Genomic DNA, 17,862 nt, shown 5'->3' on the forward strand with positions numbered 1-17,862 from the left:
TGGGTATCAAAACTGAAAGGAGCTCATGTTCCTTCCTTACATACATTCCACTACTCCCATGTTTCCATCTTTCTTAATATCAGTTGTCCAGCAGGTATGTCTGCTATGTTGCTACCTGTTATATCATTGGAAACTATTCTGCAAATTACCTAGAATGACCAATAAATCCAATTCACTTTTTGCTCACCACAGATGTAAGCACAATAGTATAATAAACCATTTAATTACTGTATGCTATTCAACTCATTCTCCCCTGAGGTGTTTTGCACTAATAATTTCCAGTTTGCCCAGGAAAGAACCAAGCTTCTATCAAGTTTGGAAGGGGAGGGAAGAAGAGGTGTAAATATTATGTTGCAGGGGGCAGACATGACGTAGAATTGTGCAAGCAAGCATGTGTTAATAAATTCTTTAACTGCAAGATGGGAAAGGGGAAAACATGCACTTGTATTCACATGCTAGATCCCCACATGCTATTGGACTTAAGAGTCACACACATAACCTTGGGTAAGGTATTTCCCACAACAGTCCTTGCTTTTAAAAATAATCCCTATCTGGTAGACCAGGTTAAGGCTGAGAAAGGAGGCCTTTTTTTTTTGCAGCTTTCCTAAAAACTTTTTAGAAAGTATCGCTAAAACAGCGGGAAGCGCTTGCCTCGAAATAATATATATCAATTCGAGATTTTCCCATTTGATTCTAACCTTTTCGCCATGATCTATTTTAAATCAATGCTCCTTGCATTCCGACTCAAGCTTGTCCAACTCCTCTCCAAATCAGCCGTGCAGCATGAAGCGGCTTAAGTTTTGTTTGCAAGTATCCTCCCTCCCCCTGCAAAGTGTAGAAGGAGTGGCAACTCCTGCCCCATCTACAAGGGTTTGGAACAATGTTTCATGCTAGTTCCGGGGCCGCCGGGTATAAAGAGCTTTATGCAATGTCTGGAGTGGGAGAGTAGGGAAGACGCGATGTTTCAGCTGACGAGCACTCCTTACTTCTGCAACTAGCGGGACCAGGAACGAGGGAGAAAGAGAAGCGCGCTTTCCTCAGTGAGGTCAGCCAGGCAAAAGTGCTGGGAGATTGGAGCATCTCAGATGGGAGCGCAGCAGCAGCAGCGCATGGACGGAGAAAGAGCAGCCGCTTGCAAACTGCTCTTCTTACTCATTGCCTGCATATTGAAAGCGAGCTGCCAAGGTAAGCCCCAAACTCAGCTTCTGCTCTGGGACCTGGAACCCTCTTGGCTTCCCAGAAGAGAGGAATCGGGCTTTGCCCTGTCCAGGGCAAGTTTGCCCAATCGAGCGTCCTCCAGATGCTCCGGACTACAGCTCCCATGACTCCTAGTCAACAGGGCCCATGCTGCCTGGGCTATATGGGAATTGTATCTGAGGGCGCCAGCTTGGAAAAGGCTGAGTGATGGAGCGAAGAAAGATAACATCACAAACTTCTGCAGGTCTGCTCAGCAAGTCACACTGAATCCAACGAAGTTGCAATTCAGTGCATGTTTACTGGATTACACATCCTAAGGAAAGAGTTTTTCCTAGAGTGGACATCCTTTGATGGTCGACAGAGAAGGGCTGGGAGGGAAAAAGGGCTCAGCTTCAGCCTATACTATCTGCTGTAAGATTTAAAACGTGGTCCCTCATTCAGGCCAATTCAGAGCGGGTGGGGGAGAGGCTTCAGAGTAAACGGTGCCCTAATGAAGCGAACGAAAAGCGTGCGAATTCTCCCTCACTTTCCCACCCAACTCTAGACAACGATTTACCCGTTTTTATAGTGGGCTGCCGGGTTTCTCCTTGGTCTGTTGACAGCCCGGCGCAAGTTCAGAAGCTCGAGACGTTTACAAACAGCCCAGTGGAGCCGAGCTGGACGCGCGTCTTAGTGGCCATTCAATGCCTTTGCTATTCTCGCCCCACCCCGCCGTTTCCCGTTGGCTATTTGGGAATAACGTCTGGCACGCCTGACGGAGGACGGGGGGGGGGGGTTGTATTTGCCACAAGGTCCTCCACGAGTCTTCCTCCGGGTAGGAGCCCGAGATGACCACACATCCTTGGCTTGAACGAGGTGCTTGCGTGTGGGCATAATGCTAGCAGGCGGCGCTAAGGCTTTCGGAAGAACTCATTTCGAACGAGCCCCCGAGCTTTGACCTCGCGCCCAGCCCGCTTTCCTCGTTCAGTCTGAGGCAGATTCGAAGTGGGACGCGAGAACTTTTCGCTTAGCTTTGCTGTTGCTAGGCAACGCGGGGACCGTGTGACTGGCAGAGAAGGGTAGTCTGCGGAGCCGAAGGCTGCTTCGTTTCTCCTCGTGTCCTCATCCTTTGGCACCAATCTAGTTGTGGAGGATGGAGAAGCCCCCCGCACCTCCTTACTTCCACCTTGTAATTGCACTCCCGCCCCCCTCGCTCTTTTCCCTCTTGTCACACCCAAACACAACAATAATTACCCCACAGTGAATGAAAGCTCTATTGTCGGGCCAGATTAGGACATTTCCTGGGGCACACATATAGGCCTGGGGTGGGGGGATGGGGGTAGTGCTAGTGTGTGGATGCATTCAAAAAGTTAATCTGCTTTCTCTGCTCCACTCTTGGTATAATCTCTTTAGGAGGATTCTAGTAATTATACTGCAAGTACTGTTAGCAGCCCCTTTTTCTGACCACAGAACTGAGTTAGGTGGGTACCTGAACCTGATGTATACTAGGAGATCTTTCAAAATCTCTGGCTGAGAAGGTCAGATAACAAGTTTCTTTGCAGTTCCTGGTTGTGTACACGTACCCTGTTGTCAGTATGACCTATTTGGTTTTGCCATCATGTGCTGTGTGAATCCAATTAATCATTACTTACTCAGTTTGTGGTTCATAATCACAACTATGTAATGTATGGATATGGATATTATTTTCACTAGTGTCTGAAATCAGGGTTCAGATTCCCTTCTCAGTTGAAATTGTATTTGTCTACCTCATTAAGGAGAGATTGCCGGCTTTGGAACCCTTGCAGACCCTGGTAACAGGTTCCTAAAAATGGTCATTTTAGTAACTTGCAGCACTTGCAAAACCTTGTGGCACTTGGTAGATTTAGGGATGCATTGGGTTTCATGGTGTCTTCAGGAGGGGGCAAATGATAACTTGTATGTCATGGTACCATCATACAAATGATGTAGCATACATATTTGTGTTAGAGGTCACTGTTCTGTAATGAGTTATATACCTAACAGTGATAATGCTTCCTTTTTAGCCATTTTTAAAAGTTGTTTCTCTAGCAATACATTGCATGTCATTTCCGAAAGAAGATAATCTTGCAAATGATTCACGCTAGAAAAGCAAGAGGTCAAACAGTGGTGGAATCTTCAATCTTTAATAAAAACCTACTTTTGAAATTTTCAAAAGCTTTAATTTTTAAATTGAATTAGAATGTTTTCTGCATTGGTTCATCAAAACTTCTGTATAGGCTTTCTTCTGAAAAGTTTGGATGCTGCCAGGGATATACAAATAGGGAAGGCAAGAGAGATGGCTGCTGTGAGGTCTCCAGGCGCACTGATCCTCAAGCTTTTCCTTGCCCCAGGCCTTCAATTTAGACTACCGTAGATGGGCTGCAGAAATGCAAGCTACCACTAGTTGGCAACAGAAAATATAAAAAGAAATTGAATACTTTGCTGCCATCTAGTGGTTGTAAGGGTTTTTGCATCTCAGCTGATGTAGTCCTACTTCATTCTTTAACAAGAAACAAATCTAGTCATGCAGGGGCCCGATAGGACCTTAGTGGAGGAAAAGCATAGAGAGGAGGAGAGGATAAGGGAGGAGCTACTGCTGTGATGTCACCTCTTCCTCCATTGCCAGCTATTGTTTCAGCCAGCAGATACTTTTCTGTTATATTAAACCTTACATTAAATTGCTTTTGATAGTTGCCTTTGCATCTTAGATTTGAGTAGACCATTGCCATGTTCCAGTAGGAATTTGGCTCGTTTGCAGACTGTGGTGTAGTCGCTATCTTAATTTTAAGTTGCTTCATTCTTTTTCCAAACTAATAGGTATTTGATCTTACTGTAAGAGGAATAGCACTGTTATAATTTTAGGCCATCCTTCCTGGAAAGAGCTTTCCTGCACTTTATTTTCCCTGCCACCTTGTAAAGTAAATTAGATTGAGAAAAACTGTGATAAATAAGGTAGTTGGATTGTATAAAGAGAATGAATTGAGGATTGAATTGCAAAACAAATATAGAATGAATAGGTTCAGAGGAAAGAAGACTGTGAAAATTGTAGTTGGGTGGAGTTGATGAGATTTTGAAAACAGGTGAGAAGCTTAAAGAATAACAGGGAATGTATTAATTAAAGAATGTATTAATTGGTTGATGAACCTGGTGGAAGCAAAGATGGTTTGCAAGTACAGAGAGATATGGAGAGCTATAGTGAATGGTGTTGATATAAACTGATTGAACTACCTTTCCTTTTCTTTGTTTTTAATCTCTTGCCTTTACAGTAATTTCTTTGGCTTACTGTTTTTTTACTCCTTTTCTGCACTCTGCATAATATTACTTACCCTAATTTGGAACATTGTTCAAAAAATAAATGTGTGTGCAGTTGATAGGCTCAGGAAGAAGTTGCAGTAGAACGTTTTGAAGATCTGATGAATTTCCTTCTTATGGGTCCTGATGATTAATGCTACAGTATTACATATTTCAGATAAAAACAATATGAGCTGAGGAAGCAAAAAACACTGAACACTTTGTGTACCCATAGTAATGGTTTTGATTTGAAGACATGTGCTGATCCTTATTCTGAATAATTTGTGAGTGAAAACTAAGCAGAGTGTTACACCCAGAGGTGTTATCACAGTCTAATATTCTTGGCTCATAGTCCCCATTAGTGAAATGGTGTTCTCTATAATATAGTCAGCCAATAGACATCAGGAAATCAATGAGAGGTACAGTTCTGAAATAATAAGACTTGTAAGTGGAAGCTACAATTACAGAGAGGGCCTATACACCCATCATTCACATCATTCACATAGCAAGGAATTATCCTTTCCCTTTACATTCAAGGAAGTCAATATATTTTGAATTTGGCTTTTCCACTTGGTATGGGAAACACGTTTATAACATACAGTAATAAAAAGACACTATTTCGCACAGGCCTTTTCTCTTGGGGCAATTATATTTCAGTAACTGCTTTTATTATCATGGAGGAAGAATTTTAATCTTACATGTAAAGGGAAAACTGTAAACTTACTCTTTATTTTTAAGACAAAAGGTAATTTTTACCATTTTGTTTTTACTGTGACTGATTGAAATTTTGCAGTTAATTTATTCCAGTTTATATCCAGAGCAATATGTTCAATAATTATTTTCATTAAAGTATTATTTATACTTCTGTTAGATGTTTAATGTTTTAATTTGGATTTTTTTAGAACATTAATAGATCTTAATAACAGGCATAGATCCTTCTGGCATTAAATAAGTAAAGGAAAGGGTTTTAGATCCATTATCTTGTTTTTATTTTTGCAAGGCTGAGGAAGCAGGTTGGAAGTCCCTTTATAGGTGAACAATGAATTAAATTTTAGTTAACTATAGCAATACTACCTTTTTTCAAAAGAAGATAAAACGGCACTTGATTTTTGTACCTTCTTTAATCTTTCTTTAATAATTTACCCTTTTTTATGTTCTAGGCAGTGAAGTATATCAGGAATTTGCTAAATAATCACCTAAAGTGGAGAATAGGACAAGAAGACAATATTTCAGTTAATTGTTGAAAGCAGTAACTAGATGACACTTGATTAGACTTAAATTCCTCTTTACCAATGGCTACAGTGGCAGTGAATTATTAAACTGAAGACAAGCAGGTATGGGGTATTTGTGGAGTTTTTGACCGCAGCCCTTGACTTACTTCCTTTGATACCTCATTGAACTCAATTATGCCTATTTCTGAAAGGATTGCAGTGTTAACCTCAGGCAGATCTGCAGTTTATTTAGTGCTTCAACTACATTAATGAAAAATGGCCTTGTTTTATATTGAGCTAACTGGAAATTTGAGACACAAAATTTCACTTTAATCCAAATTTACCTTTCATGGTTCTACAGGAAATTAGAAAACAGTCATTTAAGAGCAGACGGTAAATGAGGATGCCAGTTAAAGTTTTATTTTTCCTTTTTTCCCTCTCTCCTGGGCTTCTTAGGCTAAAACTTTATTGTTCTTAGAGACTTGTTACTGCAAGTAGGTCCTTTTGTACAATGTAGGTCTAAACTTGCTAGCCTTTACCTTAGTTTTTTTTTTGAACCTAGTGCTGACTCCTGCAGAATTCTCTTAGATGCAGCAGACTGAGGAAGAGTTTTCAGAATTTGACCCTCATTGATTTGTGTTATTCAGCTGACAGCTTCATGTAAGATTAACCAAAAAGGAATTTTATAATTTTTTTTAAAATCAAGTTTTAAAACTATATATACACTCATTCCCAGAACATAGTCTGAAGGCACAAGATAAACCAGGTATTGTTCTGGTCCAGCCTTGAGTTTTGTGAAAAAGGCCTACTATAAATTTCATAATCAAATGGAGGTGGATGAATGAAGAAAAATACACAGCAACATTTTTTTTCTGCCACTGAGTAATGAGTTCATTAATTTCAGGTCTCAGTATCATTAAAAGCTGATGATGGCTCAAGCTATTCCAATTACCTCTCATCTGAGTGTTTTTCTGAGCAATATTAGAAAATCCAAACTAAATAATGTATAGTTTGTCTCCTTAATGAAAACCACTTTATATTTTATTAGACTGTTTTTAGTTAAGAAATCACACTCAACCTGGTAATTCAGTAGTAAAAGACATATAATGCTTCAGAAGGTGCTTTGACATGTTGTAGAAGACAACCGCTGTAATCAAAGCTTTTCATGTACTACCATGCACATGTGGATTTCTTAAATATGTGGCATGTCCCATTGAATTCATTGACAAAGCAAATCCACTAATGTTTTGGAAGTCACAAATAGGTCTTGAATAAATTAGGGCAGCCTTTATAATTGTGACTTGTGTGCCAGAAATCATGGGTATCAATGAATGAAGAATCTCCTAATTTTGCCATATCTGAATATGTAGTCACTAAGAGTTGATGGCAGCATAAATTTGTGAGGGAGGGAGGGAGAGAGAAAGCTTAAGCTGAGTGCTAGTTTGGAACCTTCCTCAACTGAGAAACCGTAACAACAGTGACTCAGATCCTCATCACCATGTGATTAGATTACTGCAGTGGACTCTGAAAGCTGCAGTCAGTATAAAATGTGGCAGTCAGGTCAGCAGCAGGTGAGAGCTGATATTGTAATATAATACTGGTTTTGCAGTCTCTGTATTGGGTACTAATAGGTTTCTGGGTCCAGTTACAGTGCTAGTCTCAATCTACAAAGGCTTTGTGGCTTGGCCTCAAGTTATTCCCCTGGCCAGATTTTGCCCATCTATGTGAACATCCAAGGAGGGCATGGTGAGGGTCCCAACCCCTTAAGACCCATTATGATAACCCCGTTCTTAAAAATGATACATAAGAGCTAGGCAAGTCTTTCACTATCAAAATACTCAGAAAGCCATTTTTGATTATATTAAGGTATATCATCTGTTTGTTCAAGCACAGATAAGTTAACATATGAAGTCATCTTTGCTTGAATTAAAGGATTTTTCATAAATATATGTTGAAGGTCTTAGGGCCAAACTAGATGTGACACCAAGAGAGCAACCATATCTGTCATTTTAGTTACTGCTGCTTTCTGGATTTCCATCTGTGTATTTTTCAAAACAAATTCCCTTTTAATTACTTCACTGGGATGGTGCCGATCTACATCTGCCCCAGCACCTCTGGTTGTAGGGCATGTCTGGAGCTAGAAAATGAAGATTTCCATCACTTAAACTAATTCATAGGCTTCATTTATCAACAATAGCTTTTGCTGTGGAGGGACCAACCTGGCAAGGATGCTTAATATCTATAATCTCATTAGATAAATTGAGCAAACTAATGGAAACAGTGACGAAAGAGTGTTACCTCTTTGTAAAAAAAAAAAGTCTTGTGATTTGGAATTTACCTCAGTGTGTTGATTCATGCAATTGCTTGCAATTAAATGTATTTGTCACTTTAGTATGACATTAACCTAATTTAGTGATTTAGCAGACTACTTATGAACGTGGGTGCATATTTTCACTGGCATTATACTTCGATCCGTGTAAGCCAATTCTTCAAGTACCTTTTCCCCCCCTACAACCTTGTGGAATATAGCAGCTTTTTAAATTATTGCGTTCAGCAGTGAAAATAACTCTGTAGTTGTCTGAAAATTACTGGCAGTACTTCTGACGTCTTAGATATAAATGGTACTTTTCCTGTAAGCTGTTCAGATTTTGCCTTTGCCTTTGCATTCCCCTTTCAGGTTAGCAACAGGGTGCCTCTTTATGTCACATCACTTTCCGTAGTGAGATTGTTAGATTGCTCCTAACTATGTGCAAAAGCACCCAAGCAGTAACATTCTTTTCATTACTTCTTATTCTTATGTTCTGAAGTGATTGATCAGGGTTTGGACAGATATGGATTGAACCCAGTCCTATTTGCTTTGGAGGTAAAAGCCCTCATGCAGGTTTCCCATAAGGTATTTTTTTGCAGGAGACAAAAGTGATCTTATCGACAATACAACAAGCCCCAGTACTGGCTTCACTTTGTTAAGCTGAAAACAAGCCACATAATACCATGTTGTGAGATGTGATTTTGGCCCTGGTATTTCCAGGAAAGAAGAAAAGATAGGAGAGGCAGGCAAGCAAAGATTTCTAGGCTTTCCCCTGATTCCTTCTTTTGTTCCATGTTAACTGTTGCCAACTCTAGTTCTGTTGCAGAGAATAGGCAGACAAGTGAAGGAGAGAAAGCATAGAGTTGCTTATCTGGGTGGGTGTGCCTTTCAGTCATTCCTCATGGTGGGAACCTGGAGGAGGATGAGATGGGGGAGTAGATAGTAATTCTTTTCTTCTTCCCTTTTCTCAAGAGACCTATATAGATATATCCTTTGGAGGCCATATTCAGTGTGAAAGCTTGTGACTGTTGACCTAAATTGTGCATGTTACTTCTTTTTTATTGCAGCCCTGATTTTTTTGCCCAGGGGAGAGCAGCTAGAGGTTCCAAGAACGAATAGGGTCCATGAATCCCTTTTTCTGTGGCCTTCAAAATCCTCTTCAATCACAATTGTTTAAAAATGTGCTTTAAACTGTATTAAGCCTTCTTTAAAGGGTGTATATACTATAATTTTCTTTATTTCCTGTCTTAAAATGACAAAAAAGAATGCCACCCATCAGAAAGACTCCCCTTCACTCAACTATTCCTCAAACCTAGGACATCATCTAAAAGCTCCATCCTGGCCTACGTATGTACACATGTCATATACAACCCTCTTAATAATTAATCTCATCTGCCATGCCCTTGTCTTCCTAAAATAGGTTAAATGCTATCCCTAAATCTATTAACTTTTTCCTTTATTTCTTGGTGTCACAGATTAGTATTATCTGTCAGGATTGGTAAAATACAAGAATTGGACATTGTAGCTACTGCTGCTCTGGCTGAGTTCAGATAACACACTGAAGCCCAAATTAGCCAATCACATTATAGTCCAGCATGTTGTACAAACCCAGTCTGTGTGTTCAGTTTATGGTTCAGTGTGTCATGCAAACCTAGAAAATTGGAGTGGAAAAAAAAGGTTAAATTAACTAGGAATAAGTATGTTCTATGAACACAGTTAATCGTTTGTGGGAGATGGGCGGTGATGAAATTTGATAAATAAATAAAATTTATTACACTATATTACACAGACCAGTGAACTACCTTGGGTACCAGGTGGTTTCCTGTGTTCCAGTCTTAACATATCCCTGATACTACTTTTTAAACAAAAAGAACTGGGTTTGTATATGGTAATTCAGATCAGATAAATTATTAGAGGGATGCATTAAGACGTTCTCCCCTGTCAGAAAGTTAAAATGTCACTTGAACCAAGTCACATCCACACTTTCTTAGCAACACTATAGAATTTGTTTATTGTTTGCATTTTCTAGGATTTGTTGTTGTTATTTTCCATGGAGCCAATAGCTCTGGAATTTCTTGGTGGTTCCCCCACTCAAGTGCTAAACAACCATGATTAGCTTTTTTAAAATCAGCCAAGGTCTCTAGTAATTCTCTGCTAGTAATTGTCTCCTAAAGCTGTTCTACTTTTTAAAAGACTATCCTTAGGTGTCTGCAGGTATGCATGCCTGTGTATTTATTATATTTTCAATCCACATATAAAACATTTTCTGGGTGAAAGCACAAAAATCTTAAGGTTAATCTAACTTCAGCTCAGAACTCTGGTGCCTATTTTGTGTATCAACTGACAGCAGGTACTGACTTGTCTGAGCTCCAAATTTCCTGCATGTTCTGAAGACCCATATGCTCAAGCTGCCTTGTTTCCCATGCCTGATTCTACAGCAGTCTTTAAATACATAAACAGGATAGCTCTTTTTGTGACAGGTAGACTTGGTTCACGCTGACTGTACTTGCTCTTTGAGTGGGTTCACACTTCATACTAAACTATTATGTGGCTTGCATTTGGCTTGACATGAATCTGTCATTATTTATAAACTAAATGTATAAGCTGCTCAACTTCATTACTGTCATGGGCAGATCAGGCCACTGAATCCTGCTTTAGTCTTATATGTGAACACAGCCATAGTAAGGACATCTGGCTAAACAGGAAAAATTTTAGTTCATATTCTTCACAGTCAAACTGAGTTCACAGTTTGGTTATCAAAGGTCCTGGGTTCATTCCAACTAGCACTACTAGTTAAAGGATCTGAAGCAGCAAGGCAGGCACAGAATGAGTCAGATGATAGTATTCTTCTAGGTTGGTCAGTGTTTCTCAGGGTGCTCTGTACTTTGGGGGTCTCCCCTATTGTGTACCAATAAGGTTTAAGATGCCATGCTGCCTCAATCACATAATAAGATGGCTGCCCTTCACTCCACGTTGAAAAGCCAGATGGATGGAAGTTGAATGTTACTTCAGCACCAGTAATAGGACAGAGTCCACATCTTCAGTGCAGCAAACAGCTAGTCTAGAGAGCTGCAGAAAAGATTGTGTGGCACACATAGCTCTGTGCTCCAAGAGAAGGAGTGTTTGGGGGATAAATGTTGCCCCTCCAGCATTTGCTATCTGAGTTTGTCTAGGATCAACCCCACCCTCAAGCAAAGTGAGACAAACGGTTTCATGATAACGGTGTGGATAACTCTGTGAAACTTCTCAAGCACAGCTATAGAGACCTGTCTGAAATTTCTTTTGGCTATAGAATCACAGAGTTGGAAGGAGACCTTTAGGCTATCAAGTCCAATCTCCTGCTTAGTGAAGGATCCAGATCAAAGCATCCCAGACAGATGGCTTGAGTACTTCCAGGAAAGGGGAGCCCACCACCTTTCTGGGTATTTACTTCCACTGTCAAGCAGTTCTTACTGTTGGGAAATTTCTTCTGATATTCAATCAGAATCTTATCTTCCAACAACTTAAGTCCATTATTCAATGTCCTGTACTCTGGAAAGACATAGAACAGGTCTTGACCTTCTGTGTAACATTCTTTACACATTCCATGTAACATTCTTTCAAGTATTTGAAGAGAACTATAATATTTTCTCTCAGTCATCTTTTCTCCTTCTGTATTTCTTTACAGGGCTTAATTTTCTAGTCCTTTGATCATCTTGGTTGCCCTTTCCTTAAGCAGTTCCAACTTCTCCAAACTCTTACTAAAGCATGGTGCCTATAACTGGATATAGTACTTGGGGTAGTGTCTGACCAAAGTGTAATAAAGTGGAACATTACTTCCCATATATCGAAATACTACTTTTATTGATGTCACCTAAAAATAGATTTGCTTTATTTGCAGCTGCATCGCACTGCTGCCTTACATTCAGTTTATAATCAACTGCTGTTCCAAGATCTTTCCCCAAATTTCTTTTAGGGACAAGTTGGAATTGCTGCTGTACTGTCCTCCATGCTGCACAGTGGCCTGGGCTGCTCAACCTCATTATTGGATGGGCAGTGGGGTTCTCCAGGCTTACAGTATTGGAGGATGTCAATCTGCCTTCCTTGGGGGAGGAGTCTGAGGTGGCCCAGGAGTTCATGGCCTCCATGATAGCTGTGGACCTGTTTCAGGTCATTGAGAGCTTGTCTCTTCACACTTTATCTCTTTTTGTCTTGGGGCAGAGGCAACATGATCTGACTCTGATGGTACTAGGGTCAGATCACTCTCTTGATTGCTTTAGAGTTGACCAGTTCCACCAGCTTCTGCAAGGAAGAGGAACCATTTGATTGGTCCACCCTACACTTGTGATGTTAGTTGGGTTGAGTTAAGCTGGTAACTCCTTTCGAAGTAGACTGAGTTTTGTGCCACCTGTAGTCTGGATCCCTACCCTTTCTGTTGGTGAAAGTATCCAGGGAGGTGACTGTAGAGATTAAGGAAGATGACTTTGACAGGAATATGCTAGAACTGTTATCTAGGCAAAGGGGGCTGAAACATTCATCAGGTGCTGGGAAACATGATAATGTTTGGAAGTGGCTCAGACAGACACCTCCCTGATTCACTGGGGTATAAGAATGGGGGGTGGCGGGCGGAGGGGAGGTAGCATAATCAGACTTGCAAAATTCTGTATTTATAGCTAATCTCAATAAAGTGTAGTTCTGGTCTTCCTGTGGAGTTGATTTCCTGGTCTGGTCTACCTAATGGGGCTGACAGTGACAGGCAGTTGGGTCATGGTGGCAATAAGTGCATTGTTGACTGAGGGTGGATGCCACCTACCTTTAAGAAGACTGTTGTGTCCCATCCTCAAGAGACAACTGCTTGATTGAACAATCCTGAACAACTACCAACCTGTCTCTAACCCGCCTTTCAGGGGTAAATGTTAAAGAAGAGGCTGGGGCTACAGTTGTGCTTTTTCCTGGAGGAAACAAATGATGTGGATCCTCCTCAGTCAGGCTTATATATATAATTTACATAATCTGGTCCTGGAGATTTAAACTCATTTCAAGTAAAGAAGCATTCCCTGACCAATTTTATATCAGTTTTTACACTGACAGTAAAATCTCAAATATGTATTAGTGTTGAAATAGGCTTACTGAACCCATTGCAACTTTCTTTTGAGTAAATGCATTGAACTTGCACAGTATACAGTATATTCATGCAGCACACTATCATCAGTACAACTGTAATTCATTGATAAATGAAATTAATTGTTATATTGTTTTTAAAGTGATTGCATGTAAGCATCTAATTGGGTATGAAGCTGAGTTTCCAGTTGTCTTAACATTCTGGAGAAATATTTAAGGAGGCTAAATGGTGGTGGAAGAGTTCATGTATCGTATGACTAGATACATTATTTTGCCAATGCAGTATTTCTGAAGATGGAGTCTAAATCATTTAAAAACTAGCTAGAAATGTATTTTCAGAAAACTGTTTTCCTAAATTGGAAATAGGATGGAAGGTTTATGATTTTCTTTAGTATTATTGCTAGGCAATTTCAGATTGTCTTTCTGAATTTGAAACCCCACCCCCGGCCCAAAAAGATTTTCTGTTAGTTTCTGTAGAGTAGAGCTATGAATTTAGCAGTTTGTATGATGGAATTACTAGCAATAAATCTGTGCACCTTTCATGGCTCTATTAAATAGGGGAAACGACAAAACACTGCAGTTGCTTTTGGACGTTGCCAAAAACCTCTCGTGTTTTATCGTGGTAAGAGTGTGATCAGCAATGCCTGTTGTGCCCTCTCACCTCTTCTGCCACCAAAGCGATACTGTAGTCAGGCTCCTGCTTCCATATTACATTAACTGGAATTTAGTATGCTATCAAAATCTGAAACATATAGTCTAGAGTTTGCTGAGTCAAGCTAGCTTCAGACCAAAAGATTTTTATTTTTATCAAAGAAACCCTAGTGAAGATTAGTAACTGCACTGATAATAAATTGTGCATGTACTAGCCAAACAGTGCGTGCATATAATAAATGAATGCTGGAGTAAGTTTCTGAATTCTTCCTTCTAGTCTTACCAAAGGGAGTACAGGAGACTGGAGGGAATCTAGGCTTCTGTCTCCTATGGATTATCACACTTGACCACAGTCAGTAAATGTCCTTTGCAAATTCTTTATAACTGATTTATTACCATCAGAGATCCAGGTGGAATCTCAGAATTAGGTGCAACAGCAGAATGTACTTAGCTGTCGTCCTAATTTATGGCTGGTTTATAAGCTAGCAAAACAGTAGTTAAAGAAAACAATTGTGCCTTGCCCTGTCAGTTCCTGGTTCATCTTTATCTTCGTTTCTAGTTGCTTGTGCCATGCATTGCTGCAGATCGATTAAAGTAGAACTGCACATCCAAAGGTCTCAGAGCTGCCTTGAAATCCTTGGCTGCATGACAATTTAGTCATGAAGTATGACAAGAATTTCGCCAAATGTGTTTTTCCGTATGTTCTGACAATTGTGGAAATTGTATTCGTTGTTGAACTAGAATGGTAAACATTTGAGGGCTAGAAAGAAATGGGAATCAGTTCTCAGAAAATAGTCTGTAAGTTTTTATTCTTTTTGTCCTTCCTGTTACAAAAGCTTGATCAAGTACAAAATGAGTGAATCGGCGTGTGGAATGGGAAAAGCAAGGTATTTTAAAAATTTCTTTGCTGAACCTTGGAGCGTGCCACAGTGTCATTCTTACAATTCTTTTACTGAACGCGGATCCTCAAATATGATACCAAGGTAACTTTGAATGATTGTTCACCATCATTTCAAAACAACTTCCAATCTGTATTACTATAGAAGTAGTTCCAGTGGATTTCTGTTTTAAGGGATACCTTTTTATTTTAGCGTAACTGGTTATCGCAAACATCTTTATCTACAGCTGCACAAAAAAGGACAATGGAGGTCTGCTGATCCTTTTTATTTTTGGAATGCTGCTTTGCCAATTCATGCAGAGAGTGGGGGGAGAAACATCCAAAGAACTACTAAAAAGATAAGGGAAGATCTTGTCATTTATCTTCTGGGGGTGATGAAGGTGAAAGAAGAAAGTGCAAAAGCTGGCTTGCACCTAAACCTCAAAAAAACCAAGACTGTGGCAACCAGCTTGATTGATAACTGGCAAATAGAGGGAGAAAATGTAGAAGCAGTGAAAGACTTTGTATTTCTAGGTGCGAAGATTACTGCAGATGCTGACTGCAGTCAGGAAATCAGAAGACGCTTAATCCTTGGGAGAAGAGCAATGACAAATCTCGATCAAATAGTTAAGAGCAGAGACATCACACTGACAACAAAGGCCCGCATAGTTAAAGCAATGGTGTTCCCCATAGTAACATACGGCTGCGAGAGCTGGACCATAAGGAAGGCTGAGGGAAGGAAGATCGATGCTTTGGAACTGTGGTGTTGGAGGAAAATTCTGAGAGTGCCTTGGACTGCAAGAAGATCAAACCAGTCCATCCTCCAGGAAATAAAGCCAGACTGCTCACTTGAGGGAATGATATTCAAGGCAAAGCTGAAGTACTTTGGCCACATAATGAGAAGACAGGACAGCCTGGAGAAGATGCTGATGCTAGGGAGAGTGGAAGGCAAAAGGAAGAGGGGCCGACCAAGGGCAAGGTGGATGGATGATATTCTAGAGGTGACGGACTCATCCCTGGGGGAGCTGGGGGTGTTGACGACCGACAGGAAGTTCTGGCGTGGGCTGGTCCATGAAGTCATGAAGAGTCGGAAGCGACTAAATGAATAAACAACAACAAATTCTGGGGGAATATATATAGCACCAGTAAATGATTGATAAAGTCAGTATTAGAGCAGGTTTAGTCTTAGTGGCTGATCTGTTTGATGAAAAAGTTATGATCCCCTAAAAAATTCCTGCTATCATTCAGTGAAGGTGTGATTAGATAATTTGTAGCCCATATGCAGTATTTAATCAAGATTCAGAATGACTTTACTTATGGAATTTGAAGATTTTGGGGTCTGTGATAAATTAGATTGTAACATTATGTGCACACATTTTTATACTTACAATTTAAAATATGCTTACCTTGAAGCTGGTAGAATTCGGGTTCTGAGCATTAACCTTTAAACTAAAAACATGGAGAAGGAGCTTGAATCACTTCGAATCTCTGTAATATTGAAAGGTTGCAAGAGTTTATTATTACCTGCTGGGCTTTTGCATTGTTGTCCTACAATCAGGACTGTCGTATAAAAATGTCTCAGAGAAATGTCTTCAGTAGTGACGTAAGGCTAAACAATCCTGAGAATCCATAAAAAGAGTTGTGGTTCATGATGCTCTTCAACTTGGACACCTGGTTAGTGAGCCCTAACTGAACCTACTGCAGACCAAGGCCAGCAGCTCCATTGCTCTAGCCACTTGTAGGAGGAAGCAGTAACTGTGTGTTACACCACAGCACAACCAGTCAAGTAAAAGGTAATACCCTTGGTGATTTAATTGAGCCCATTTTTACTAGCATAGGTGTAAAACAAAGCTGTATCTTCACCCCACTATTATTTAACTTTTACATTAACAATATTGTTGAGATTTGCTAAGCCAGAATTCCATCCTCCCTTTCTTTGCCCACCACCCCATCTCTATTCTCCTTTATGCTGATGATGCAGCCATACTGTCTGTAACCCAAATAGGGCTCCAAAGATGCCTTAAAGCTCTAATTCTTTACTGCTGTAGAGAACCCCTAGAAATAAATTACCTCTCCTTGTTTAATGACCGCAATCCATTCCTTAAACCAGAAGCAAAATGCTTGCTAAGTGAACACATAACAGAGAGAGAGACAAGGCAAAGTTCTCTCTTACAGTGGCCTGTGCCTGACCCGTTTTTCCCCCGTTTTTTGCCCCCTCACAGGGCTAAGAGATTGATTAAACAAGCTATCTCTTCCTGAGCTGCTTTTTTCCGCAGCACAGTGCTTCCCTAAAAAAAGTGCTAATGGCAAGTTAACAAGGTCAGCTTTGGGACAATTAGTTGATGAGAACCCTCTGGCCAGCTTGCCTTGCTGTCTGAAACTGACCAGATTTTAATCCGTTTCACACTGAATTTTTAAAACTTTGTATTTGTGAATGGTCACTAAATGAGGTTGTTGCTAAATGAGTGGCTGTACTCCAAAACAAAAGTACTGGGACTCTATAGGAAACACTTTAAACCCCCAATAGATGGATGATCAATGGCAAACTCATTGAGCAGGTAAAATCCTTTAAATATCTAGGTCTCTATTTTCATGGCTGGATTGATGTAGCTTTCCTAAGATTAAACAATTATCCTGATGCTTCATTCTTTATTGCACTCTTCTCCACTCCTTGTGTTCTCCAAATGCATTGGATCACAATTCATTACTTCCAGTTGGCTGGAATGATGAAAGTTTATCATGGCTGGAAAATCCTAGGCATTGGATAAAGCTACCTTATTGCATCAGTCTCTTCTATACCTTGACTTAATAATAGCCTCCAAGTATGCCCTAAGAAAGTGTGATTTAGTTTTTCTTCCAACATATTTTTCCCCCCACAGGAATAAGATTCATGGATGCATTATTGGGTAGTGAGTTGCTATTTTGAAAAATTGTACATTTATTCTGTTACCTATAGAAATTGACCTTTATTTTATCCTAAATTTGAACTGCAAGCAAGATATTTCCTAGAAGTAGTCATACTTAACTGAAGAAGAGTTACTTGAACTTACAGCCATTGGACAATTTAAGTTATTTAAGTTTAGGATATTTAGGTTCAGGGAATTTAAGAGCTACTGCCTTAGGTTGTGGGGGAGCACATTCAGTTTGGGCAGTGTAATTAGAACAGAAAACCTTGGAGTGAGGGATCTTGGTGCTGGGCCCCAGCAGATTAAGGGGTCAGTAGCTGGGTA

General features: G+C 40.0%; 1 protein-coding gene across 1 annotated transcript in view; it reads left to right on the top strand.

Annotated features, from left to right (window-relative positions):
- The first annotated feature begins 1,085 nt into the window (after positions 1 to 1,085).
- LRP2 (LDL receptor related protein 2) overlaps positions 1,086 to 17,862 on the top strand; it is a 161,492-nt gene continuing 144,715 nt past the window's right edge. Inside the window, exon 1 of the mRNA XM_063306118.1 lies at positions 1,086 to 1,185. Within this exon, the coding sequence (XP_063162188.1) occupies positions 1,086 to 1,185 (100 nt within the window). The remainder of the gene's footprint in view (positions 1,186 to 17,862) is intronic.

This window comes from Candoia aspera, chromosome 1 (genome assembly GCF_035149785.1).
Source record: "Candoia aspera isolate rCanAsp1 chromosome 1, rCanAsp1.hap2, whole genome shotgun sequence".
NCBI classification, from domain to species: domain Eukaryota; kingdom Metazoa; phylum Chordata; class Lepidosauria; order Squamata; family Boidae; genus Candoia; species Candoia aspera.